Here is a 25,328-nt window from a genome sequence, read left to right on the forward strand (position 1 = left end):
TACATGGGAGTATCTTCATTTCCGTTTCATCTATAGTCACCCATTGCTTTGATTTGAGTAAAGTGACACCTTGTGGCATTGGGGAGGACTGCAATCAACTGACAGTCGAACAAAGATGCACACAAGCAGCTTTAATTGTAAATGTTTAATCTAGACAACTCATTTTACAATTCCATTAAGTACATAAAACCCCTAGGAGTTACCAGTACAAAATACCGGCAATGTTACATTCTTGCGCACCGTGACTTCATCTGAGCACGTTGTTTCTGTTGCGCGTTGTCATACTCGTACTCCTCCTATGGCCCTACATTACCCAATGTGCACTGGTACACACCACATGCCTGTCTTTGAGAATGAAGCATTATATGTTAGCGTTATTTGAAACTTTCAAAGTAGCTATTTATTCAGTCATTGATTACGTTTCCATGCAGTCAATAAATAACCCTTTTGTCAATAGCTACTTTTCCTTATTGGGAACTTGGCAAAACATTTAAATGGGGTATTCCGATAAGAGATCCGGACGTTGACGTCACACATCCCAAAATGGGCGTTAGCGCAGCCATTTTGGCAGCATAGAAAACGCATCTGCTACTTTTAGTAAACTGCAAACACCACATTTTAACAATGATTGACAGCTGTTGTGGACCAGTTGCCACGATTAGAAGAGGCACACACAAAAAAAAAAGTACAGCGCATTCTCCAGGTTACCAAAAGAGGAACCAATGCGTAGCCAATGGATCACAGCAGCCATAAAAAGGGTGAGCAAGATCTTTCTCATTGCTTGTGTAGCAATCACTTCATATCAGGTGAGTCAATTGCTGAATTACTTAGTCGTGTAGATAGATGTTCCTCGATTGTATAGGTATTAAAAGGCAGAAGACGCGATCAAGCACTTTGTACATGGTGGCTGAATCAGCAGATGCTAACTAGGTAGCCGCTAGCCTTGTAGGAGGCGAGCTTCTGGCAAGTTGCCACACGCCAAATGTGGGGAAAATAGTTTTGTTCATTTGTGCTGCTACGGTTTAATATATATTACACAGTTTAATTTCATAACTGACCAACACCATAAAGACTTTTTAAGGCAGAAATGACGGCGGTGTCGGCCCGAATTAGCAAATGCTAAGTTGCTAACGTAACTAAATAACACTGCCAATACGTGAAACTGCTAACTTCTATGGCATTTTGACCACACATAAAAGCACAAATTAATTGGATTTTAAAGCCTTTATATGATCAAATTACTCACCCGTGTAAGAAAGGGGTTAATTTAACGTAGCAGCGTCGCCAAGTTGGAAAAAAGTACTCCTGACTCTATCGGCATTGGTAATATCATCTAACCTGTCCACCTCGCGCATGTTTATCTTGTCCTTTTCATCAAAGTGACAGTCTATTCTCTTGGACGGATAAAAGCTCATTTTTATCTAGGGATGTAACGATAACGGCAATATCGTGATATTGCGATCTTAAAACTGCGACAATATCGTCATCATGTCACGATGTTAAAAGCAGCACATCTTTTTAAAAAAGTCAGGATGATTTCCATTTGTGCGCCCTCTGATGGCTATTTTTTAGTGCAGTTAAATTTTCTCAAGGGATGTTTTGGCCCTTCTATGTTTAAAATCCACGCAAATGGTCAGACAAAGGGGAACGTAATATGCTTGTGAAGCGAGTCCATATGTGGAGGAACTCAATGTGCGCATGCACTAGCTTTCTTATTTCAGACAACATATCCCAAATGACATCAATAACAAAAACATAAGAAAAGTACATATTAAATGTTGAAACAAGATGCCTGAAAGGAGTGGAACAGAATCAAGTAAGGGCCTCAATATTAAGTTTAATTAGTGATTGTAGGTTGTTTGTATGCATTATGTAAAAAAAGCACAATACTGTTTTTTTTTTGTAAGAGTTAATTTTTTTACAATATTGTGACCTTTTTTTTTTTTAATATATATCTCCAACCTCCCCCACAATATCGTGATAGTTATCGTATTGTGACCTTCATATCTTGGTAATATCGTATCATGTTTGGATATCGTTACACCCCTAATTTAATCCCTCCTCGTCATTGTAGTCCATTAACACGGCACCGCTACGTTATATATAATAGTCACGCGACGTCCGGATCTCTGTATGTATACTACTGTCCGCTCAAATTTTGACCTTAACCCGAATATTGACTGTATGTAAACATAGTCATTGGTTGAAAACAGTTGAACCCATAGATGTTGGTGTGGCTCCAAAAGGGCCGTAAGAGAACCCAGCACCTAATTTACCCGGCAACAGGCGAATAAGGGGCGTACCGGTACTTACTTTTTTTACACGGAAAGCAAAGATGAGCCTGAAGGCATTGGGATAGTTGATGAGTGAGAGCCGTTAACCGATGAGGAGGTTTTGCTCGATGGACTATCTATTTGGACGACAGTAGTGGTCGATGCTTTATTCGGTTCGACGGCAGCTTTTGCACAGGAGGTCGGGAGAGGCTTCGATGAAGACTGAGTGGATGCAGACACCGCGACCGACTGCGTTGAAGGCGAAACATCTGGAGGCACGAAATACATAAGGTCAAACTTAATTTTGAATATACACCTTTCTATTTGTTTTTTAGTCCTTAAACCTAATCAAGCTGATTCTTATAGTTAACAACAACCATTTTGATTTAAATACCATGTTTAGACGGCAAATGATTAATAGAATTGCACTATATCATCAGATCAGTTTCACATTTTAGGGAATATTTGTCTTTAACAATGCAAACAACTTTTTTGTAATTTAGAGATAAGATTCTTCAACTGCCAGTGATGGGAAGTAACAAAGTATAAATATTTTTGCAAGTTGACATTCCCCTATTTTACTTTTTTTTTTTAGTTGTTCAGTTGTTAAAGCTACAGGAACGCATAATAGCAAGTCCAGCCAACATGTGACTTGTTACGTTATTTTTTAGTCTAAACTTGTTTGTATGTTGTATATAAATGACTGTTTAAAAAAAAAAGTGTTCACATTCCATAGCCTGTAATTTTTATGTATTTGCAAGTTCCATCATTTTGTCATTTTGTAGCTTCCTTCTCGTGTGCTGCTCATTCTGGTGTGTGAGTATATAAGAGCTAATTAAGTCATTCTTCGCAGGGGATAAAGAATATATGCCGTGAGTACTGTTACATGGTCTGTCCTCCTTATGTCAAGGGTCAAGGGTTACATTACCACGAAAGATTCAAATTGTGAGCCTGTGTGCTTGTTAAAAAGCAACTCAACAGGAAGTCAAGACTCTTGCTCCACCCCTCACTAACATTTGAAATTGGTGCTCAAAGGGGGTGTTGACCGGCCTGGAGGACCGTTGGGTTGCCAGGCGTGTACGAGAATAAGCCGGCGGGTGGCGGGTGTTGTCGTCTGTAACTTCTCATCTAATGAGAGGACAAACAGCCAAATTGTGTTCATCTCAGTGTTTAACCTTAAGATGGCACCATATACCCGTTTTTTTGCCCCAAATTCAAGCTTTCAACAAACATGCACGAAAATGTCAAAATAATGACCAGGACACTGTTTCTCAGCCCCGGTCATCGAGTACCCCTATCCAGCCTGTTTTCCATGTCTCCCCAGCTAACACAGCTGAGGATCGTTATCAGGCTTCATGCTGAGCTTGCTGATTAGCTGATCGTTTGAAACACCTGTGTTGCTAGTGGGAGACAAGAAAACACGAGGACCGCGGTTGAGAACCACTGATGTAGACAGCATTTGTAGACACCAGTTTATCAGCACAAAAAAAAAAAGATTTAGTGTTAAGTTACTCTTTAACTCATTCACTGCCATTGACGGCTATAGACGTCAAAAATGTATTTAAACTATTTATATTTAACATTTTTTTTCCACTTTTGCTAAGAATATGAAAACCTAGATTTTTTTTAATTGTACATTCAGAACAGGTATAAAATTTGTGATTAATCGTGAGTTAACTAGTGAAGTCATGTGATTAATTACAATTTTAAAAAATGAATCGCCTGACACCCCTAATTAAAAAAAATTAATAAAAAATAAGGGGCGTCAGACGATTACAATTTGTATTCGTAATTAATATCATGACTTTAACAGTTGACTCCCGACAAATTTTATATCTGTTATAAATGTACAATACATTTTTTTCTAGGTTTTCATAAAAAAATGAAATGAAAAAAAATGCTCAACTAAGAGAAATAGTTCACATGAATTTTTGACGTCTATTGTCGTCAACGGCAGTGAATGAGTTACGTTTTGTAGCTTGATGTTAGCATTAAGCTAGCGCAGGGCATGTTTTGTTTTAAATACGCTGCAACTTTGACTTAAGCTGAGAGTGGCAATAAACAGCTTGGAGACTAATTTTAATTGACTGACATCTGCCAAGTCGCGAGTCACAAATAACGGCCGACTGACGGCTTGTATCTTGGAAAACACTTTGAGGCACTATTTAATAAGATGCTTCTGCGTACCCGTTTCAATGTCGATGAGGTCAATAGAGGTGTCTGTCTCTTCTGACCCAGCGGAGAGAGAAACTGGAGCGCTTGGAACGACGGCAGTAAGACCAACCTCCTAATGAAAACGATTACATTTTGGTGAGTAATATTTGAAAACCTCACAATAGCCCATTTTCAAAAGCGTTGTGTCACCTTGTCATCGGGTGGAGGAGAAAGCTTGCTGCGTGAAGGCTTGGTGGGTACCCTGTGCAGGTAACCATAGCCGAGCCCGCAGCCTAGACTAAGAGACAACAATTTGGAATCATCATTCACATCTGCGACTGCGGGAGCCTCGTCCAAATTAGGTAGCTTGGTTTCCACGGTGACTAGCGTACCTGCCCTGTCCACCCCATGTTATCAGTGGCACGACGCTCACCTCGCGGCACTCGGCTGTGTCTGTGTTGTAGACGTAGAGCTTGAGTGTGTAATTATTGTACCCACCGAACGCATTGAAGAGGTCCAGCAGTCTACCTTCCTGTTTGAACAGAAGAGACGGAAGAGCGGCGGGTCAGTCTCTTGCCATCGTGGCGACGTCTATACTAGGACCAAATTGACTACCCTGAACAAACTATTTGCAGATCCTATGATGTAGTCAGTGTAGGGTATGAGGCCACCATCGGCTGCAGGAGAGTCTGGCTCCACTTCCTGGAAAATCATATCACAATAAAAGGCGTTACAAATACTTGAGAGACTAGTGGATGACATCAGAGCAAGCCGGTTGATTAATAAGCACATTCAGAGATTTTTTTTCTAATACATTTTTTGTTTTGGAAGTTAATTGCTAAAAACTGAACGAGAGGGAAATGAGTTTGAATAATTGCTTTTTAACTCTTTAACTCATTCACTGCCATTGACGGCTATAGACGTCAAAAATTCATTTGAACTATTTCTATTTAACATTTTTGAAAACATTTTTATTGTACATTTAGAACAGATATAAAATGTGTGATTAATTGTGAGTTAACTAGTGAAGTCATGCGATTAATTATGATTACAAATTTTTAATCGCCTGTCGCCCCTAATTTTTAATAATTATTATTATTTATTTTTTATGAATTCATGGCAGTGATTTTTTGTATCGGTATTTGGTATCGGTGACTACAAAGAGTTGAGTACTCGTACTGGTGTCTCTCCCTTTCTTTTTTTTTTTTTCTTTTTTTACAGTTCAGGACAAGTAATGCTTGAAAAAAATATATTGTCAGGCTTTTAAAAGAACAGAATCAGAATTCTCAGCAAAAATTATGAAACCGAGATTTTTGCCGCCACTACCCACCAAGACGTGCCAAACATTGCTTTGAGCAGTTTTAAAGTTGCTGAAGTGGACAATGATTCCCAGCAGTCCATTGCCGCCCCACGTGCTGCAAGGTATGATCTCCTTCTCCCTCACGTCCAGCGTCTTGGTACTGTAAACCACCAGTTTGGTGGGTTTGCCCAAGTTACTCTTCACTATTATATTGAAAGCGCCGATGTCTTGGCTCTGTCACATAGCACATGGACGTTTCATTTTATATGTGATATGGCCATGCCCGTTTTTGACTGCACATGCCGGTTTAACTTACTAGTCTCGTGTCACAAATTCCAACGATGAAATCAAAAAATGGCTCCAGTCCTGCACGTTCAGCTGGAGAATTCTTACAAACCTGACCACAAAAAAAAGAACAAAAAAAAAGACAAAGGCAAACAGAGATGGCTTGATTTGAACCTAAATTGAAATATTTGTTCTGTGAAGTTATACACATTTATTCTTAGAAGTATATTCTTTCTCAGCTGCACTGTTTCCAGGAAGTGTATATGGAGGTTTGATTTTTTTTGTATTATTGTTTTTTTTGTCCAATCGCATGATTTTATCTTCTGTGTTGGCATGTCAACATTAATCTGCCTAATGCCACCAGAACAGTTTTGCAGCCGATTTTAGCAATGAAGCTATATCATAGAAAAATAAGTCTGTGTCTTAAAACATTCTAAAGCCTTATCAATTATCAAACTACATTTCTGATTTGTTATTAAGTTGTTAATAATTATTATTGTTAATAAGAAACCTTTAATATCAACTTCAATCAAAAAATTTTTTTTTAAAAGTTTGTGGATGTGAAAATTTCCCAACAAAACAGTTATATATCTCTTTTGATTCAAAGAGTGATTGTTATCTTAAGTTGTTTACCATTTAGACATTTGACTCGCTGGCCTCGATGACGTCATCATTTTCTGTCCTCTGGTCAGAACATAACTAGCAACCATGATAAACACATTAATACTTTCTATAATCCGCATCTAGTGGTGAGTATAATGTACTGTACATTATGATTAATGCCTTTTAAAGGATTTTCAAACTCAATTTCATGCGCATGCAATTTCAAAGCTACTTATTTCTTTGGTTTGTAAAAGTTTTGAAATGTAAACGCTTTGACACGTCACTATACGTTCTCATTCATTTTGGTCGGCGTTTAATAATATGACTCTTGTTGCCTTTAAATGTTGTCATTAAGCGTTCTTTGAGTAATTTTGATAGGTTATTACTTTTTGTTTCTTTGCTTTTGATTGTCTTAACTGTATTATTTGTAAATTATTTTAAATGGAATTGATTGTGTGAAGTACATTCAGTTTGCTAGATAAAATCTCAGATACATGACGTCATACATTCAATTATACCGAATTTGACTCAATGAAAAGCCTAAAACTACTGTATACTTTACGGTATTTTCTGATTTCAAAAGTTAGAATATAGCATATGAAACCAGGTCCGTGCAATAAATACAGGAGTGTTGCACTTAACTCAGCAAATCATCCATTAAATCGACGCGTACAAGCCCATTCTGCAAAGTCGCCACACCGGTTATTCTTGAAGCATTTTGTTCACAACTACTTTAAATCAGGGCGCTCCCAAAGAGGCATTCGCTGAAACCATTTTCCAAACAAATATCATGGGGGGAAAAAACATGTGAAAAGGTGATGATGGTATAAACAAAGTTGCCGCATATCCGAGGGCACTTAAACGCACACGACGCTCCGTCACTATACAGTTAAATAAAAACTTGTCATCAAAATAAAACCGATCAAAGGCAGTTGCGTCCAGAAGTTTCTAAATTATTCTCCAACTTCATCCTGGCAATTTCCGGAATTGCCAGGATTATTCCACAAAGAAATTAGTACAAAGTAAATCCAATGACTCACATGCAAACTTAATAAAATATTGAATGTCCACTCAATATTACACGTGCTATTTACATTAATTAGCTCCACTTGCTGTATAAGTAAGGACTTACGGTGTGGATGTGGTAGCCTACAGTTTCTCCAGGTGGTGCTTCGAATTTGGGTATCTGCTGGCTTGTGAAGACCCCCATGCTGCTCGGTGAGCTCAGTTTGCCCGCACTTGAAGTGGATTAAACCGAAGGACGAGAAAACAAAGCTTTGTTCATCATTTGCACGTCAACGAATGCGGTTCCTGGTTGGTTGGAACAACTGATAAGCGAGTACTTCCGCCACGCGAATGACCTCCTCCAAGGCACGCGGTGACGGAGCTCTCCAATCCTCTCTGCTCTGTTCTTGTTTGACAGGCAAAAACAAAACTCAAGGGGCGGCTGCAGAAAATGTTTATTTGCGTTCATGGAATAAGAATAAATTAGAATAATCCACTCGTGCCATGTCATGCAGCACCGCCCCCCGCTGTCAACTGAAACTGACGTCAGAGTGCAGCGAATATGGTAAACAAATGCTATTTTGGTCATTTTAAAACTGACACAATTAAAGATGCAATAAATCACAATACATTTGAATGTTGCAGAAAAGTTACTTTATTTCAGTTGGAAAAGTGAAGCTCATATTCACTAAACACAGAATTATACTTATTAGGAAAAAATTCCTACCTATCCTCAGTAATCCTGTATTATAATTTATTTTTATTAGCTCTAAACTGTAATCATCAACATTGTAAATTACTTGATGACTTTGTCTTTAATGTGACTGTCATTCAACATTTGTTTTGGGATTAAATATAAAAAGCACTAAATGGTGTGAGTCGAGTCCATTGCCGCCTTTTGTGTTGGGCATCATTCAACCGGCAAGTGAGAGATGTACTTCACCTGCTGGCAGGTCCTCTTTCAACAGGCCAATGAATAAAGCCTGACTCCCAGCAGAACCTTGCTGACACCTCAGAACTTTGTAATTGTGCTCTAAAAAGCTCGCTCAGATTTATCGGCCAGTCTTGGTTGGAGTTGAAACTTCTGCAAAAGTGCACAATGCTCTGTCAAGGCAAAAGGATCTTGACGTAGGCGTGGTTGGTGCATTTTAACAAGTGCAAACAATACTTAATTACCTTAATTAAAGTTTAATGTTTTTTATAATGTGGCCTTGTTATGACTCAATTGTACATTAGGTTAAAGTATGTATGGGGACTATTCATCTCTGATTAGGATTAGACTCTGCGCCAGGATGAGTCAAACGATGCAATCAATAAGAGGAGGCGATATAGACAAATGTAAGACATCGTAATTTCCAAGTCAGAGGTCTGGAGGTGCTCCCACTTGATGTAATGAGCACTTGTTCCATGTTCGGCTCCAAGCTGACAGGAAAAACAAGCAATGGTTTTAAGGTTTTGAGGCTAAGCAATGGCTGCGGTTTAGAAAGTGTGTGTGCTTAGATGAATGATGTAGAGAGAAGCGGGGTGAAAGGTTAGTGAGCAGCCTGCAGTCAATATCATCATTATCATCAATTCATTAGATAATGAGGTGATTAGGATCCACAACCACGGGGCAGTGATTCCCGGGAGTGGGACATATATTTGGCTTCTTCAGAAACCCCATGCTATGGTTCCTAGATCAAGAAACAGTATATTAATTTAATGCAGTAGGCTAAGTACTGTATATTATTACTATCTGTTGCTAAAAGGGTTCCAAAACTGCACTTATAAATGCTAATCATTAGCATTTCTATGGCGTTTTCATTGTATGTTAGCATTAAGCTAGCAGGGTCTTTCTTTAGACAGTTTCTGGTTATTTTAGTAAGTCAGTGTTCTGCTACGTTAGCTGGGCTTTGTTGGTTTGATATATATATATATATATATATATATATATATATATATATATATATAAATAAACAAACACGTTTTTCCTTACTTTGCATTAATGAGAGTTAATTTCTTGGGCTGCTTTTGCAAAATGGAGCAGACTGGTGCAGGAGAAGTGTTTCACGGTCTGGTGTCCAGCAGGCAGCCCTCCAGAGACACGAGCCCAAGCATAATGCAAACTCCCACGTCGTCTTCCTTTTATTTTACTGTCTTAAGCAAACCGATTAATTGAGGATTGGAGATCATTAATTTGATTTGGCTTTCAAAGACTCCTGACGTGAAATAGGCTACTGCAAAAATGATGCATCATGCAGAATAAACTAAATGGTTTAGTGATTATTTTACAATTTTTTAATTAATTTTTTTAGACATAAACCCAACGAACTTCTTCTTTTTTTTTTGTTTTATTGTGCTGCGTGTAAGTACACAGAGCAGTTGGGGACAGCAGGCTCTTAACGATCGCGGCGCTCAACCATGAAACAAAGGGTTGTCTGGAGGAGGGAGGATGGGAGACGAGCCACACAAGCAACCAGTCCATCTAACGCTCCAGTGTCCAAAAATAAAATGCAGCCAGGCGCAGCCACCAAATAGGCTCCCCGGAAAAAAAAAAAAAGAAAACAGTCTAATGCGTTTTATGAGACATCTCTTAAAAGTAGGAGTAAGGAAAGGAATTGTGGAGGAATCGACAAGGGGGCGATATCTTAACTCAGAATTGCATAAATAACTGCAGATCATCTTGTACCCTTTAGTGACGATTTTGAACAAATTTAGTCTTAATTTATGGAAACAAAATGATGCTGCTTGTATTTGTTAAAAGAACACACGTTGACATCGGAAAATTTGAATATAGGTTTAAAATGTGTTCGAATGTTTGCTTTGAGGTCATATATTTAATTTAGTAGGATTTTATAAAGTGTAGTTAGCTTTTTACTTGAAGTAGCATTTCTTAGCTGTTGTACAAGTGTATAAACCACTGTTAATATTCCAGTATGTAGCTGTAGCTACATACGCTAGCTCTAGCAAGCTACTCTATCTAGCTAGCTTATCTATGTAGCTAGCTAGTTTATCTATCTATGTATAATTCAATTCTACTGCTGAAATGGATTTATGAATAAATAAAACGTAAAATTAGTATTTGGTCCAGTTTTTGTTGTTTTCTGAAAAAAAAAAGAAAACATTTATTTAGGCCATTATTTTAAGGCGATGATAATCATAACCGTAATAACCTAGATTAGGATTCTAAGGTGAAAAAGACGTTCCCACAAATGCTCGTCAGCTCATATCTTTATTCAAACTGTGGTTACAACAGTACTACTCTGGAAATGAGACGTTAAAGTGCCTACGTTGACATTTCATCTGATTCCGGAATGTTATTTTAGTTCTCATTACAACAGCAAACACTGTGCGAGTTAAATTCTTCATGATAAATACTCCGTCAGTTCTCCACAAAAAAAGTGTGCCTTTGGCGAGCATGTTGCGTATTGTGGTTGCCACTGGGACGAACACTTAATCGTAGAAACAATCGTTGTCGTTAGCATTTCAGCATTGTGCTTTTCTCCCAACAAAACCACTTTGCACAGTTAACACAACACATATTGCGCAGTAATCTTCTATAAACGTGATTTTATCCATAAGGGCAACGAACACGTTCGATAATGGAACTCAACCCATCTTTGGTTCACTAAAGCACATAAAGACGGATGAAATCCAAAAAAACGCTGATCTATAAAAGAACAAATATGACAAATCATATTTTACACGTGGAAAATATAGTCGATTAAATATTCACAATGATATTCTCATAGTTAAATAAAGTGATACATCTGTTCGAGAATATGATTCATTTACATATAAGGTTCTGTCACCGTAAAACACATACTTTGTAACAATACTATACACAATCTACACCAAAAATATCTAAAAAGACAGCCATTATAAGTACAATACATGTTACATTGACTGCATCATACTGTTTAGACTTGAAATTACCACCAATGTGATGTCCAAGGGAATGATTGATTTGAGCATGACATAAACAACATGGTCTATCAACATACATATATACTGTATTATGCATAACTTACATGTCAATGCTATAAGGTTGTGCTCTGTTGTCACTTTTTTTTTTTTTTTTTAACGTTCAATCAGTCTTCTAAACTCGTCTGCATAGAATACATGACATTTTTAGTGGCCCCTTATCAGCAGATAAGAGCAAATGCTCCACACGTTCAGTAAGTATCGCAGGTCACAACATTAGGTACGACGTCATGAGAACCAACACAAACCAAATTACAAGTGGACTTTTTGATATGGTGTTTGTATTGGAGCTCATCATATTGTGCAGGCGTACCTAATGATGTGTCCTCCAGTGTATTTGCGCGCATGAAGCACATTTCGTCCTTACAAATCGTGCCCGAGTCTTTCGATTTCCTCCACCAGAAAGTCGATATCTGACCGAGTAGCAGCCGCGTTGGAGATGACCATGCGGAAGAAGTTGACCTTCTCTCCTTGAGGCTGGTAGCCCACCATCGTGGTGCCAGACTCCATCATCATGGCCTTGATCTTTGGGGCCACCTTTGGAGGAAATCATACTCATTCAAATTCAGATCTGATCAGCGGAACCTCAAAAGTCTGCTCACAAATGGAGCCAAAATTTAATGAGGTTGACACAAATTCACAGTATGTTCACAATGCCCCTTTGGGAACCGTAACCCTGACTACTATATGGCATGCTTAGTCAGTATTTTCCCATAAAATTATTGGGTTCGACTCTAAATCGAAGGTTCTTTAGAAGCATTCGGCTTTATCTCGGAAACGGACGTGGAAGTGAATTTTAAAGCAGATTAATGAGTCGTTACCTTGTGCACCCTCTCTTGTCTCTCTTTGCCAGCAGGCATGCCGCGTAGACTCAGCGGAAGGTACCAGAAGCATACGTTGGTGTGCTGCGGCTGATAAGAGAAGGACCATTTGTAATAAAAGAGGATATGCGCTCACACTGACGCAATATTGGTGCAGTTTGGCAGAAACACAATTTTTTGCTACAGTGGAATGTTATTATATATGTATATATATATATATATATATATATATATATATATATATATATATATATATATATATATATATATATATATATATATATATATATTTATATGATCTCACCTCTGTGTTAAACACCATCTCGAAGCCTTCTCTGTCTTTGATTTTGTGGTAAAGGTATAATGACAATTCCAGACACTTGTCGATATGTTGTTCGAATCCCACAGTTCCCTTTTGAGGTAGGGAGAATAAAAAAAACGATGATGAGTGTTTGCTCCATAAGGAGCGTAAGAAGAGGTTGTAAAAAAAAATCATTATAATATTAGTCTCACAAAAGTGAGCACAACCTCAACATTTGTCGAAATATTTTATGACATCTTTCCTACAATGTAAATCAAATAGTTGTAAAACAGCTCAACGATTGCTCGCAACAAATGTGAGTACACCCCTAAGTGAAAATGTCCAAACTAATTAACTAACTATTAATTAATTACATTTAAAAATGTTAATTTAAAAAAAAAAGAAGAAAATATGATTAAAAATTAGGTGTCAGGCGGTTAAAATTTTTAATCGTAATTAATTGCATGCTTCACAAGTTAACTCACACATTTTATATCTGTTCTAAATGTACAATAAAAAAATTATAGGTTTGCATACTCTTGTTAACAAAAGTGGGAAAAAATTAAACTAATAGAAATAGTTCAAATTAACATTTGACGTCTATAACCGTTAATGGCAGTGAATGAGTTAAAGAGGAAGTACACCAAAAAAAGAATCTTGACAATAATATATTTGTGGCAGTCCCACTAGTCTAAATACGGCATTCTGGTTAATATAGTGTTAATGGAATATGAGTTAAGCAGCAAAATCCAGCAGTTTTTATCAATATCAGAAGGCGGCCATTTTGCCACTTGCTCTCGAGTGAAAATTACATCACAGTTGCTCAGGTGTCAGGTAACAACCAATCACAGCTCAGCTTCAGAAAACGGGTGAGCTGTGATTGGTCGTTGCCTGAGCCCTGAGCAACTGTGATGTCATCTTCAGTCGACAGCAAGTGGCAAAATGGCCGCCCCCTGAGATGGATAAAAACGGCTACATTTTGCTTCATAACTCCTATACCACATATATAATATTAATCAGAATGTCATGTTTAGACTAGTGAGGTAACATATTATTGTCAAGAAATGTTTAAGGTTGACTTCGCCTTTAATAATAATCAATGATAATGATCTATGTGAAGACACTGATCATTGATAATTTTTCACCATAATGATCAACAAACATTCAACGAGGTAGGAAACGGTATAAATATTCATATGCAACACTAAGCCAAGTCAAAAGTCACAAGGCGACAACAACGGCATATCCGCAATTGATAAAAATACACAAAATATGAATACATAGTAGCGTATCGATACCTTTGCCTTCCACATGAGCCAGAACTTGAATATGTCGACATGGCGACCGCACTGAATGGCCTTGTCTCCCGTGTCGTACGCCACGTCGTACTGTTTGTCCGGCTGGAAGAGGTAGCCAGCGCACATGGAGTTGCAGCCTTGCAGCAAGCCCTGGAAGCATGAAGAGTATTTAAAAAAAAAAAGAAAAAAGAAAAACACACAAAAGAAAGAAAACAAACTTTCTCTCACCTTCTCTCTGACCAGTATGGCGGAACACTGCAGCGGCACCCCCATCATCTTGTGGGGGTTCCAGGTTACTGAGTTGGCCCTGCACACATCATAGAACCTCGATGAGTTCGGCTACGTTCACCTGTTTCGTCGAGGGCCGATCGATAGTCACTAAAGCTTACGATACACGCGAGGGGAGACTGTAATGTCGGTAGTTTATAAAACCTGTCAGATGTTTGCGGTTGAGCGCAGCTTGTTCTCATGAGAATTTGAAGTTGCATTTTCTACTAAAGCAAAGAGGCACTCTGATTGGAAGCCAGCCAGTGGCGGGAAGTAACAAAGCGCAAACACTTTATAGTAGTTCAAAGTATAGATAGAAACACCAGACGAGTCGGCAAAGTAATCACTGGTCGGCCATCTTAGGACAGGGGACTGCTCTCATGGGTAAAGGGCTCGATGTCTTACGGCACACAATCCAACTTCCACGCGGGGCGGCCATCTTGTCACTGGCAGGCAGTTTTCGAACTTGACGGATAGACATGCGGTTTGCTTTCTCACAAACTTGAATGAAGTAGTAATCATTCTGGATGGGTATTAATTATTAACACGTATGTAGTAGGCTATAATAACTATGCTTATAAACTAAACTGCTCAATAAGCTATTTTGAGTTATTTAAAAGAATATGTACGATAAAAACACACAGTGATGAATGAGAGCTCTGGTTCGCTGTGCTGTAGTCTGCGTTATTTTCTTATTTTTTCTTTTATTTTTTTTAAAATTCGGCATAGTTGTTTGTGTCATCTCTTGTGTCATATCTAACAACAAAAATGAAAATCGGTTGAGAATTTGCGAGAGTTGAGCAATCTACAGTTATTTTAAAGTCTGCGCTCCATTGACTGTAATGTTAGGAGTGATCGAGTAGACCTGTCCCAAGATGGCCGCCCTGTGGTTAACATTTCTTCCCATTGGCTCACAGCACGGACGACCCATCTCGTGTTCAAAGCCAAGAAACACCATTGCGAAGGTTTTTTTCCCCCGATACCGACAATTGTATGCATTTTTGTTACGCAATAATTTTTACTTAAGTATATTTTACTGTTTTTTTTTTTTTTTACTCAATCATATAATTTGGATGACTATTTTTATCTCGAATATCTGTACTGACACTTTAGATTTACGCAACAGGTTTTAAAAAAAAAAACATATTTGAAATAGTAAATTATTATTTATTTATTTTTTTCGTAGCGGAAACACTTCCAGTCATAGCGTTTAAGTTTAGTGCTAACTTTACCAGTGTATTATTGTTTTACCTCTGGACTCCATTCAGCTTGTGTCTGTGTTTCCTCGACATCAGCAAACCTCCTCCCCAAGCACCCTGCACACATTTTGTTTTGCACTAATACTTTTCAAAATGGACTCTACACTTCAATTTAATGACAATCTCTTACGTCCACATGAAGCCACATGTTGTATTTTTCACAAATGTCAGCGATCTCATTGATGGGATCGAAGGCGCCGTAGACGGTGGTGCCGGCCGTGGCGTTCACATACATGGGGACGAAGCCCTGCAAAGGAAACAACACGTCGTTAATGATGTTCTTCCCCTGACATCAAAAAGACAGGATGGAGCATTTCTGTAATAATGCACTCCTGCTCTCTGCAGATACGGTTTGAACAAATTGCTTGCCCGCCCCCTCCAGCCCTCGCATCACTTTGCCTTGAAGAATGACTTGCAGCACTTTGCTCCAAAGGCGCCTCATATGAGAGCGGACTGAAGCAATATTAATATATAACCTCGTTTTGCCCTGGCAAACTGCAGCAGACTGTAGATGAGTGCCTCGTTGTAAACTGGATGAAAAATACGGTAGCCATTTTGAATTTGATCAAACTATTCTGGGAGTACATCCTGAAAGTCTCAGTAAACTGGAGAAGTCAAACCACCGTCATCCATCCACAAAATGATCTCCACGACTATGTTTTGGCTTTTTTTGTTTCGGTACTACAACCACGCGGAAAAATATGCTGATATCCATTGAGATTTGAGAAATGAGTAATGAGGAAAATACAGAAGTTATAGAATAAAATGTGTTTAAAAGGTTAGAACACAGTGACACCAATGCTATTCGCAAGCTCGTCTATGGTGTTTTACGTGTTTTGTTAGCATTAAGCTAAGCAGACTTGTAGTATATTTTGGGATGAGAGTTTGTAGTATGTTTACTATTAGACAACTTTTTATTTATTTACTGTCATTCTATTTCCATTATTTCCCATTTGTTTCTACACTGTAGTTCGAGTGCCATTTAGAAAATGTTCTTGAATTTTTACCTTTTGCTTGGCTTCGATTACTTTGGCTTCCAAATCAGCAGGAATGACTCTTCCTCTGGAAAAGAAAATTCACTTGTCAGCAATAAGTATAAGACAAAACATTTTCATTAATTAAATAAAATGTTTAAAACTAACTATAATTCTCGCAAAAATGTCATTTGTTTTCATCTTTGTCATTTTATTTCATATATGAACTTTTGGAGATTATTTTTAAAGGTATTTATTTCAGTATTGCTGTTCGGTCATTAAAAAACAAGCAAACTAACAAACACACTCTAAGGAGTGATTAAAACGAATAGAATTTTAAAAACTAAAGTCAAAGTCTATGGAAGCGTGGAACTGCCAATGTAAAGTAACTTTTGACTGACGTATTTAAAACTGCTCAAATGTATTTGCAAGTATGTTTGACAAATATTTTTTAAAGAAAACTAACACTAAAAAAAAACTACGAGGGAGATTCTTTTTTTTTTAAATAAATCTACTATAATGACTGATTAATACTAACAGAATTTTAAAAACTTAAGTCAAAACATACACAAGCATGGAAACATTTTGGTTGGCAAATACTTTCGAACAAAAATACATTTAAACACATTCAAAAGTATTTGCAAATATGTTCGAATGCACTTGTAGGCTAAATGCTAAAAACTTAGCATTTTCTCCCATAATTCCATGGGGCATTGACTTGCTAAGTAAAGTAAGTAAATTATCACACATACCCCGTAACATTATGCTGAACTGAAATCATGCACCACTGTCATAATAATATATATTTAAAAAAAATAAGAATAAGAAATTTTTACTTTTCAAAAGTATTGATTGATGTTGTAGGTCAAATGCGGGAATAAAAAAAAATGTTTTTGCTTGAGCACGCACAATTCAATACTCCATTTTTAGTGTTTAGCATTTAGCTTAAGTATATTCAAACATATTTGCAAGTACGTTTAAACGTATTTGCCAGTCAACAAATGCTTACGCCACATTGGCGGTTCCACACTTCCAATCAAAACAAAGTCAAAAAACGAACAATTAGCAACCTCTCATCTGTGCTGAGCAGAATCAAGTTGTCCGTTCCGAAGCCCAATGCTGCGCTGGCCTTTTTGATCGAGTAGTGGCTCTGCCAGAGGAAAGTTTTTTAATTAGCATCTCATCTACACACACGACAGCAAATGGTCTGTGCCCGACCGACAGTGTTGAACGAACATGCTCAGAGGTGAAGAGAACCAGTCGAGGTGCAGCTGCCATGCCTTTGCTTTTCACCTCGGGGAAGAACTTGTAACGTGCAATCATCACGCCGTACATGTTGGAAATGGCTCCTCCTGCAGGAAAGCAGATGGGCTCGCTCAGCAGCCGTCCCACAGTGTGTCCGCTCAAGCGTGACGCAGGCACGCTGACTGGCTCACTGGCCGGGGTCGGCGCTGCTGCGCTCTTACCTGGAGAAAAGATTCCATCCCCCTCCCCCTCGGGCCAGCCGATGAGCTCTCGCATCTTTTTCAATGTCAGCTGCTCCATCAGTACGAAGACGGGCGCGATCTCATAGGTGAACCTGTGACACGGAAAATACATACTGGTGAAAAAAAAAAAAGGTTGACCTTCTTATGCCTGCTTTCTATCTTGGATTTCTAAACGGGTCACGCCCACATTTGTTTTGAAATATTCAGGAGTATAGGGATGGTCGATACCAAGATCATCGTCGATACAGAGCCGAGTAATGATACCTCTACTACTTTTGGTATATAAAATGTCATTTGCTAATAGATATTTCTTTCTGACACAGATGATGATTCAGTCAAACTTCTTCAACATAGCGCCATCTGCTGCCAAGGAGGACTCAACGTCAGATTTACTTTTGTTTTATATTGCGTCCGTCTTTCCACCTTGCAAGAGTCAGCAGTCCCATTCAAAATGTCCCCGGAATTTTTTTCTAGTTTTATATTTTTGCCTTAAGTATCAGTGGCTGGTTACAGCACACCCCACGAGTACCCGATACCTTAAAATAGGCCAGTAATTTCTGCAGCGGATTATTACTGCACCGGGACCCATTTTGATGCAGTACAGTGCACTTAAATATACAGTACAAAAATAAAAATATTCTATTTAAATAATGCTGCATTTTTGCAGGGCTGGTAAGCATTTTTTTTAGTTAGTTAAGTCTACAACTGTAATTCCAAATACAAAGATGATGGCACTCTTGTAACAAATTAAATATTTTTTGTTTTTGTTGCTCAAAATATGCAGCACAAGCGCAGCTGTGCAACCCCTGGCAAATCCAACCTCCTGAAAAAGTTAAAGAAAAGAAAACTTTCTGATGAAAAGAAAACATTTAATACATATATGCAATGATACGTGCGGCATAGGTGAACTAGGCGCCATCTAGTGGAGGGAGCCAAATTGCAGGGCCCGAAAAAAAAGATAACACATAAAAAAAAAAATTCCACCTCATGTGTTCTAAAATAAAATATGTTGTAAAGTACCTATAGATAATAATTTGTTTTTATGACTTCTAAATGACTTGAGATCATGATCTGGCACCCTGAACCTGACCCGCTGCTGCTGTTTACAATGAAAAATAGGGGGAGGGGTTTGCGTATCATCTCAGAGTGATAGCGCTATTGATAGATGGATGGCATCCTTGTGTTGTCTATACATCAAAACCTTTGACTATGAAAAGGTCCAAGCCCTCAGGTGCTGCATTGAAAGCAGGAGGAGGAAGAGCCCAGGGTAGAGGTATCAACAATCTACACTTTCTGGATACATGCTACATGAACAACAGGTTTGATATGTCGATGCTGTACGCTGAGGTTCAAGACCCAAAATCCCATTTATTATTTTTTTTATATTTTTTTATATATTATTTTCTTTTCTTTTTTTATTGTTATTTTTATTGATTTTTTTTTTAATTTTTATTATTGTTATTTTTTGTATTTTTTATTTGTAAGATTATTATTATATATTATTATTATTATTATTATTATTATTATTATTATTATTATTATTATTATTATTATCTAAAATCAATTTAGTAATCTGACTTTTTTTTAAGCGATATAATTTAAGCACTCGTTACTTTCGTAAATATGAGAGGGATGTTATTCGAAAGTATTAAGTAAGCTTCAATCAAGTGCTTTTTTTCCAAAGTTCAAAATGTTTGTTACAAAAAAAATTGTTGTGTTCTCTGCAGCACTTTATTGATTTCTTAAATGCAACACACTGTAGGTTTTTTTTTATACATATAAGAAACATTTTTTTAATTAAATGCCGTGTTATCTTCACTTTAGTTAAGGTTGCCATCCCGTCCTTTAGCCTCTCTCTGGAATTGTTACGCCACGGGAACTAGCGTCACATGAAACATCGCCACCACTGTGGATGTGAATCAATATGTAATTTAGTTGGCCTGCAGGGCGGAATCATGTGAACACAGAGTGAGGGCAGACCAATGGAGATGATCCAAAGTGGGTGGTACGGCTCTCGTAGCATCTTGTTTTGACACATTTGATATTTTTGTGTGACTTTATGCACTTTTGAAGGAAGGTGTGTTGGAATAAAGGAATGGAAAAAGGAATATGCTTCCAAATTGGAAGCCGCTTACATGTTGGTGTTGGCCGTGGATGTGAGCCACTCTCCTGCCAAACCGACGATGTCCAACCCAGTGGAGAGCTGGTTGAAGAACCTGGGATGACCTGCACATTGACCAATCAAAAGACACCATGAAGAAGGTATGCTAACGACTGAGCTTCTCTAGACTTCATTGTCCCCCCCTCACCTGTCCTGACGCCATACTTGAGAGTGTCCCGACAGTCCACCAGGATCTGCTCCAAGGACTCGGGCTGGTCCGAGAGTTCCAAGTTGAAGCCTTCTATGCCCTCCAACAGCTGGTGCGGGTGGTGGAAGTCCAGCACCTTGGTGGATCTGTCGAAAGTTTTGCGGATGTAGCTGGTGAGGATTTCCACCACCTCCAGCAGGAACTGCATGGTGGGCTCCTCTCCATTTTTGGCAGGTAACAGCTCTGCAAAGAAAAAGAAAAAAACTCACTTGGTGAGAGTGGTGGCTAATTTTAAATAATAGAAAATTGGAGTCAACTAAATATGAAGATGGTTTGGAATTAATGTTAAATCACAGGTGATTTGATTTCATTCCTGCAGCTTTTTACACAAAGGATATAAAAAGTCTACACACCCCTGTTAAATTGATTTTGTGATATAAAAACAAACAAATGAATAATTTTAAAAAGTTCGACACTATTAATAAGACTTTTTTTTTTTGGATGGAAAATAAAAACAATTAACTAAACACAATGTAGTTGCATAAGTGTGGGCAACCCCATCACTGGAAGTTCCCAAAATAAGTTGTCAGTTGTTCTATAGTCCCCTTTTGCTGACATTTTCTTTTTTTATTTGCAATTTTGGCCATCTTGGCCTTTGTTCCAAATGAAGAAAAAACAAGGCAAAAACATGCTGCTGCCCCACAAGTGTTTGTTATGGTCCATTATAGGTCACATTAATGGTGGTACAAAAAAAAAAAGATTTATCTTGATCAATTTTTTTCTCATATCACTGAAACTTTGAACAGGGGTGTGTAGACTTTTTATATCCACAGTATAATATTCCATATAACAACTACTAACACTGTCTGGGGCTAACAGAATATAGGAAGTAAAAGTTAAACACAACTGAATTGCAATTATTTCACGTACCACAAGAGGGAGCCCACAGGTGTTCGTTTTGTTCTGGGAAATGTGAACAGTTTCGCTTTTGTTTTGAGAAATAAGATCACCAAGTGGCAAGTCAAAACCCTATCATGCATTTTTATTTTGCACCTCCTCTCCCATTTTCCAGACATTGTGACCAAATGACTTTCACCTACCTCTGGCAAACAAGTTGGAGAAGTCCATTTCCGTGCGTGTGAAACGCACGCCCCCGCCGCTGTTGTCGCACGTGAGCATGAAGCTCCTGGCCGCGCGCTCCTTGAACGTTCCCGCGAACCTGCTGCGGTCCTCCACGTTGTTATTCTTCTGCAGGAAACCTAGAATAGATTACATACGTAGCATATACATGACGGAGATGTGCGCCAACTTTTTGGTTTTCAACTAGTCAGCTACTCGGTTCCTTTCAGGGCCCAAAGAGGCCCCCCAGTCATCGGGGGAGGGGGGGGGGGGTGGCAACATGACGACATCAGCAGCTCATCAAACCGTTGCTGCAATTCGTACTAAAGCGTTACATTTGAGTGAACATGTCGCAGATCCCAGATCAGCCACAAGAAAAGGTGCACTAAATCATAAAATTACAATCTCAATACCTTGCAGCTCCTTTGGACATTTATTTATTGTAAATCTATTGATGCTCTTTTTTTTTCCCATGGCAATCTTTTATGATGCAAATGAAGACTGCCGGCTAATTAAATGGTCCTGATGAAAGCGGCGGAACGTGTCGGTCAAAAAGTGTGCAGCCCACCGGTGCGTGACAGTCACTATTATGGGATGTGTCAGCTCGCATCAACGCGCTGAAATAGACTCTCAGGGAAGTACATCGTAAAATCCATCGCTAATTCTCTCCTTTTATTTCATCAGCTTCCACTCGGCAGCGATATAGAACTTAATCACTCATTTCGTGCGGATTTTATATTTGGAGAAAAAAAAATCATAAATAAATACATTTTGCTCACTTACCACAAATCTTCATCCCCAGTTTTCTTGTACATCCATGAGCAACTCCACACCAAGCGTCATAGCCTAAATACATATAAAAGTGCTTCAAAACAAAGCGAAATAAATAGACAGTCCAATGCAAAACCACACCAAGCATTTCGATGGCCCTCTACACTTAGATGACCCAAATTTACTATATCTACTACTTACTGTATCTGTTACTGTATCGTGTAAAAAGAGGCAAGACAACTCAGCGGCGCCTTATCGTGGGCTCACAGACGCCAGCGTGGAGGAAGGGAATGGGGGGGGGGGGGGGGGGGGGGTTTGGTGCTGGTGGTCAGACAATGAAATGGAAAAAAAAGAGAAGCAATTTGGTGGCACCAAATCCACATTTTAACCCTCTGCTCTGGACCATTAGACAAACCGTTGGCCTGTGCTCAGCTGTTTAGACCCGTGTCACTTTTTTGGGGGGAATTGTTTATTTAAAATACACACCAACAAAACTGACTGAAACAAACACATGGCAGAATACGCCACTATTCACTGGTCTTGTTTTGTTCTTGGAAATATTTCTTCGGGCTGCAAATGCTCAAATGGTTGCATTAAGGCCAATTTAATATGGCTCAATTAATTGCTTGCCACTTCAGGCTCTCTCTCTCTCTCTCTCTCTCTCTCTCTCTCTCTTTGCATGCCTGCATCCCTGTGGCCGCTTATACAACACAGACCGACACCACAAACACATTGGAAATAATAATAATAATAATAATAATAATAATAATAATAATAATAATAATAATAATAATAATAATAATAATAATAATAATAATAATAATAATAATAATAATAATAATAATAATGACCAGGGTGTCCGTAATGCAGCAAAGAAAGAACCTCTTTCAACCCCCTCCCTCCCCACTTTCCTCCCTCTTGAATGGGAATGATTAATGACCCACGAAATAGGCCTAAATAACACGCGTGGAATCGCATTTTATCTGCCGAGCACCTACTTGAGCCCGGTGGCCGTAAATTTGTCGCGTTGGGATCCGGATCGCCATCGGAGGAGGAGGACGGTGCAGACGCCATCAATCCAGTGCAGACTCCAAGCAGCCAAAGTCCTCAGCTTCTCCCCCGTTGCCCCCACCCACTCCCAAAAAGAAAAAAAAACACCCCCCAAAAATATCCTCGTCTTCTTCTTCTTCTCTCTCTCTTTTTTTTTTTTAAGTGCAGAGCTATCCAAGAAGAGAGGAGCGACTCACAGGTCGGGAGAGAAGACAATCCACGTGCTGCTTCAATAAAACACATTTCAGTGCATTTAATACATTATTTTTCAAATGACACTCATTCAAGTTGCATTAGCCTAATATGCATGCAACAATCGTTTTATAGTTCGACCAAAACGCGAGTATAGGCCATTATTTTATTATTTAAAAAAAAAAAGTCAACATGCATCCTAAAAAAAACCTTAAACCACATAATTGATCTATCTATTTGCACAAACTGTATTAAATCTCATTTTAAAGCGAGTTCGATGACACCACCTGTTACTGCACGTCCACAAATAATAAAGCGCATTTTCATTTCCTTGAGTTTGCGTGCGCTCTTACCGTGGACGAGACGACGAGGCGCAATCCAAACTCGATTTGCGATGCCACGCAAGGTGACCTTGTCCGGTCTGGAGTTGACATTTAAGCCCACGAACGAGGATTCATCCCCAGCCGTCCTTGTGCGTTTGTCTCCACTGGTTCCAGCTTGCTCTCTTTCTCAGCCCTGTGAGACTTTTTCTTTTTTTTTGGGAGGAGGGAAGTGATGCTCTCCTCGTCACGGACCTCAAGTTTGATGCTGGTGGAGCAACACATTATGTGAGAGGGGTGGGGGGGGTGGGGGGGAGTGAGGAGTGAGGAGTGTGATAAAACAAAGAAGAAAAGAGCATGACATATAGTCACAATCCACCCTTCAATCGTTTACCATTTCGTGCCCCTCCCACCTCCTCTTATATCCTGTCAAGACTCATTAATCTTCCAGGAAATACAACACACTTTTTTTTTCCAGATGACGTCATCATTGCTTATCTCATTTTTTTGGGACGCGCTTCTCACTTTAGCGTGTTATTTCAGACACGTTGTTGGGTGTCATTATTACAACATCCGCTAGATGGCAGTAAGCAACCAGAAATCAACCAGCATACCAACCTTTATTCAAGCCGAGGAACATAAAAAAACAAAACAAAAAAACGTATATGGAACAAAAGTGATTCATTCTGCACTTTCTTCCATCTTTATGCTTGTCGCTGTTCGTCACTATAGCAAAAGTACTTGCACGATGATACAATTTGTAGTAAATGAATAACTTTCGCACCAACTAACCATCTCTCACGCTATCATACGCCCCATTCATAAATACTCTAGTGGTGCAAATGATGCTTCTTGAACGCTGTCATTCGTGCTGTAAGCACTGCAGTGACACTACAAATGGACTTTTCAGACTTACGTTGTGTTTTCAGCACTGGACAGCTCCACACCCACGAGGTGAAACGTAGGCAATAAATCTATTTGAGGCCCCTTGACGTTCATATTTTCTATGGGAATATACATGCTCGAGAATTTCTAGATTACACACATGCGCAGTCCGACATTTTCATTTCACACTGTGAGAATAAAAGGGGTCCATTTTCATTCTACAAGGTACAACTTTTTGTGATGACAATTGAACCTCTTGTTACAAACAAGTCCTGTTTATGTTTTAGGAACGTGTGAGGAAGCCGGAACATCCCAGAAAACACGCACACTCCAAATTGATGACGAGAGTTTGGGGAAGGCTCTTGACTGCGCCTCGAGGTCCGAGAAGGCACGCTTGGAGACGCTTGATCTGGAAGAGCTTGCACAGAGCCCTCGCCGTCCTCAAGACAATAAAACACTAGTGCAGTGAATGAGAGCATGGATTGGGTGCGAGCCAGGCCCTCTCTCAAGTGCAACATCAGTGACCTCTCACAAAAATCCCCACAAACGCGCTCCAAAAAATCTTTCTAGCCTACCGAAAAAAACCGTTGTTTTTTTTCTTGCTGTCACGTTTCTTTTGAGCCACAACTGTGCACTAGTTGACATCTGCACTTAAAAACGTATTTTTCTCCACTACTGCCTAACTGTATGAC

General features: G+C 38.9%; 2 protein-coding genes across 3 annotated transcripts; both read right to left on the reverse strand.

Annotated features, from left to right (window-relative positions):
* Positions 1-130: 130 nt before the first annotated feature.
* On the reverse strand, positions 131-8,088 carry LOC147164816 (Golgi reassembly-stacking protein 2-like). The gene is made up of 9 exons (XM_086091816.1): positions 7,748-8,088; positions 6,044-6,124; positions 5,758-5,961; positions 5,043-5,129; positions 4,820-4,959; positions 4,638-4,725; positions 4,461-4,560; positions 2,314-2,542; positions 131-345 (listed from the first exon to the last, which is right to left on the reverse strand). Exons 1-8 carry the CDS (start codon positions 7,823-7,825, stop codon positions 2,319-2,321), a joined length of 1,002 nt encoding a protein of 333 aa, XP_085947942.1. The 5' UTR covers positions 7,826-8,088; the 3' UTR covers positions 131-345; positions 2,314-2,318.
* A 2,730-nt stretch (positions 8,089-10,818) lies between these two features.
* LOC147164817 (glutamate decarboxylase 1-like) lies at positions 10,819-24,044 on the reverse strand. Of its 2 annotated transcripts, none has more exons than XM_086091018.1 (17): positions 23,785-24,044; positions 23,188-23,463; positions 22,202-22,264; positions 21,400-21,558; positions 20,300-20,542; positions 20,126-20,216; positions 17,970-18,082; positions 17,740-17,855; positions 17,574-17,653; positions 16,537-16,591; positions 15,660-15,776; positions 15,522-15,586; positions 14,232-14,310; positions 14,004-14,153; positions 12,709-12,816; positions 12,405-12,494; positions 10,819-12,120 (listed from the first exon to the last, which is right to left on the reverse strand). In XM_086091018.1, exons 2-17 carry the CDS (start codon positions 23,261-23,263, stop codon positions 11,947-11,949), a joined length of 1,779 nt encoding a protein of 592 aa, XP_085947144.1. In that variant the 5' UTR covers positions 23,264-23,463; positions 23,785-24,044; the 3' UTR covers positions 10,819-11,946. The 2 variants fall into 2 exon arrangements, with proteins under 2 accessions (XP_085947144.1, XP_085947143.1); XM_086091017.1 differs by having other exon boundaries at positions 23,188-23,466.
* Between the last annotated feature and the right edge of the window lie 1,284 nt (positions 24,045-25,328).

Source organism: Leptonotus elevatus, chromosome 12 (genome assembly GCF_054856555.1).
Source record: "Leptonotus elevatus isolate MCC_2025b chromosome 12, RoL_Lele_1.0, whole genome shotgun sequence".
Lineage (NCBI taxonomy): Eukaryota > Metazoa > Chordata > Actinopteri > Syngnathiformes > Syngnathidae > Leptonotus > Leptonotus elevatus.

Excerpts from the sequence above, each read along its gene's own strand:
- LOC147164816 (XM_086091816.1), bottom strand. The coding sequence starts at position 7,825 with ATGGGGGTCTTCACAAGCCAGCAGATACCCAAATTCGAAGCACCACCT. Across the intron at positions 5,130-5,757 it reads GCAATGTTTGGCACGTCTTG|GAAGTGGAGCCAGACTCTCC; the intron begins GTGGGTAGTGGC and ends ATGATTTTCCAG. Across the intron at positions 4,561-4,637 it reads CTCCTCCACCCGATGACAAG|GAGGTTGGTCTTACTGCCGT; the intron begins GTGACACAACGC and ends CGTTTTCATTAG.
- LOC147164817 (XM_086091018.1), bottom strand. The coding sequence starts at position 23,263 with ATGGCGTCTGCACCGTCCTCCTCCTCCGATGGCGATCCGGATCCCAAC. Across the intron at positions 15,777-16,536 it reads TAATCGAAGCCAAGCAAAAG|GGCTTCGTCCCCATGTATGT; the intron begins GTAAAAATTCAA and ends TTTCCTTTGCAG. Across the intron at positions 14,311-15,521 it reads AAGCTGAATGGAGTCCAGAG|GGCCAACTCAGTAACCTGGA; the intron begins GTAAAACAATAA and ends TGATGTGTGCAG.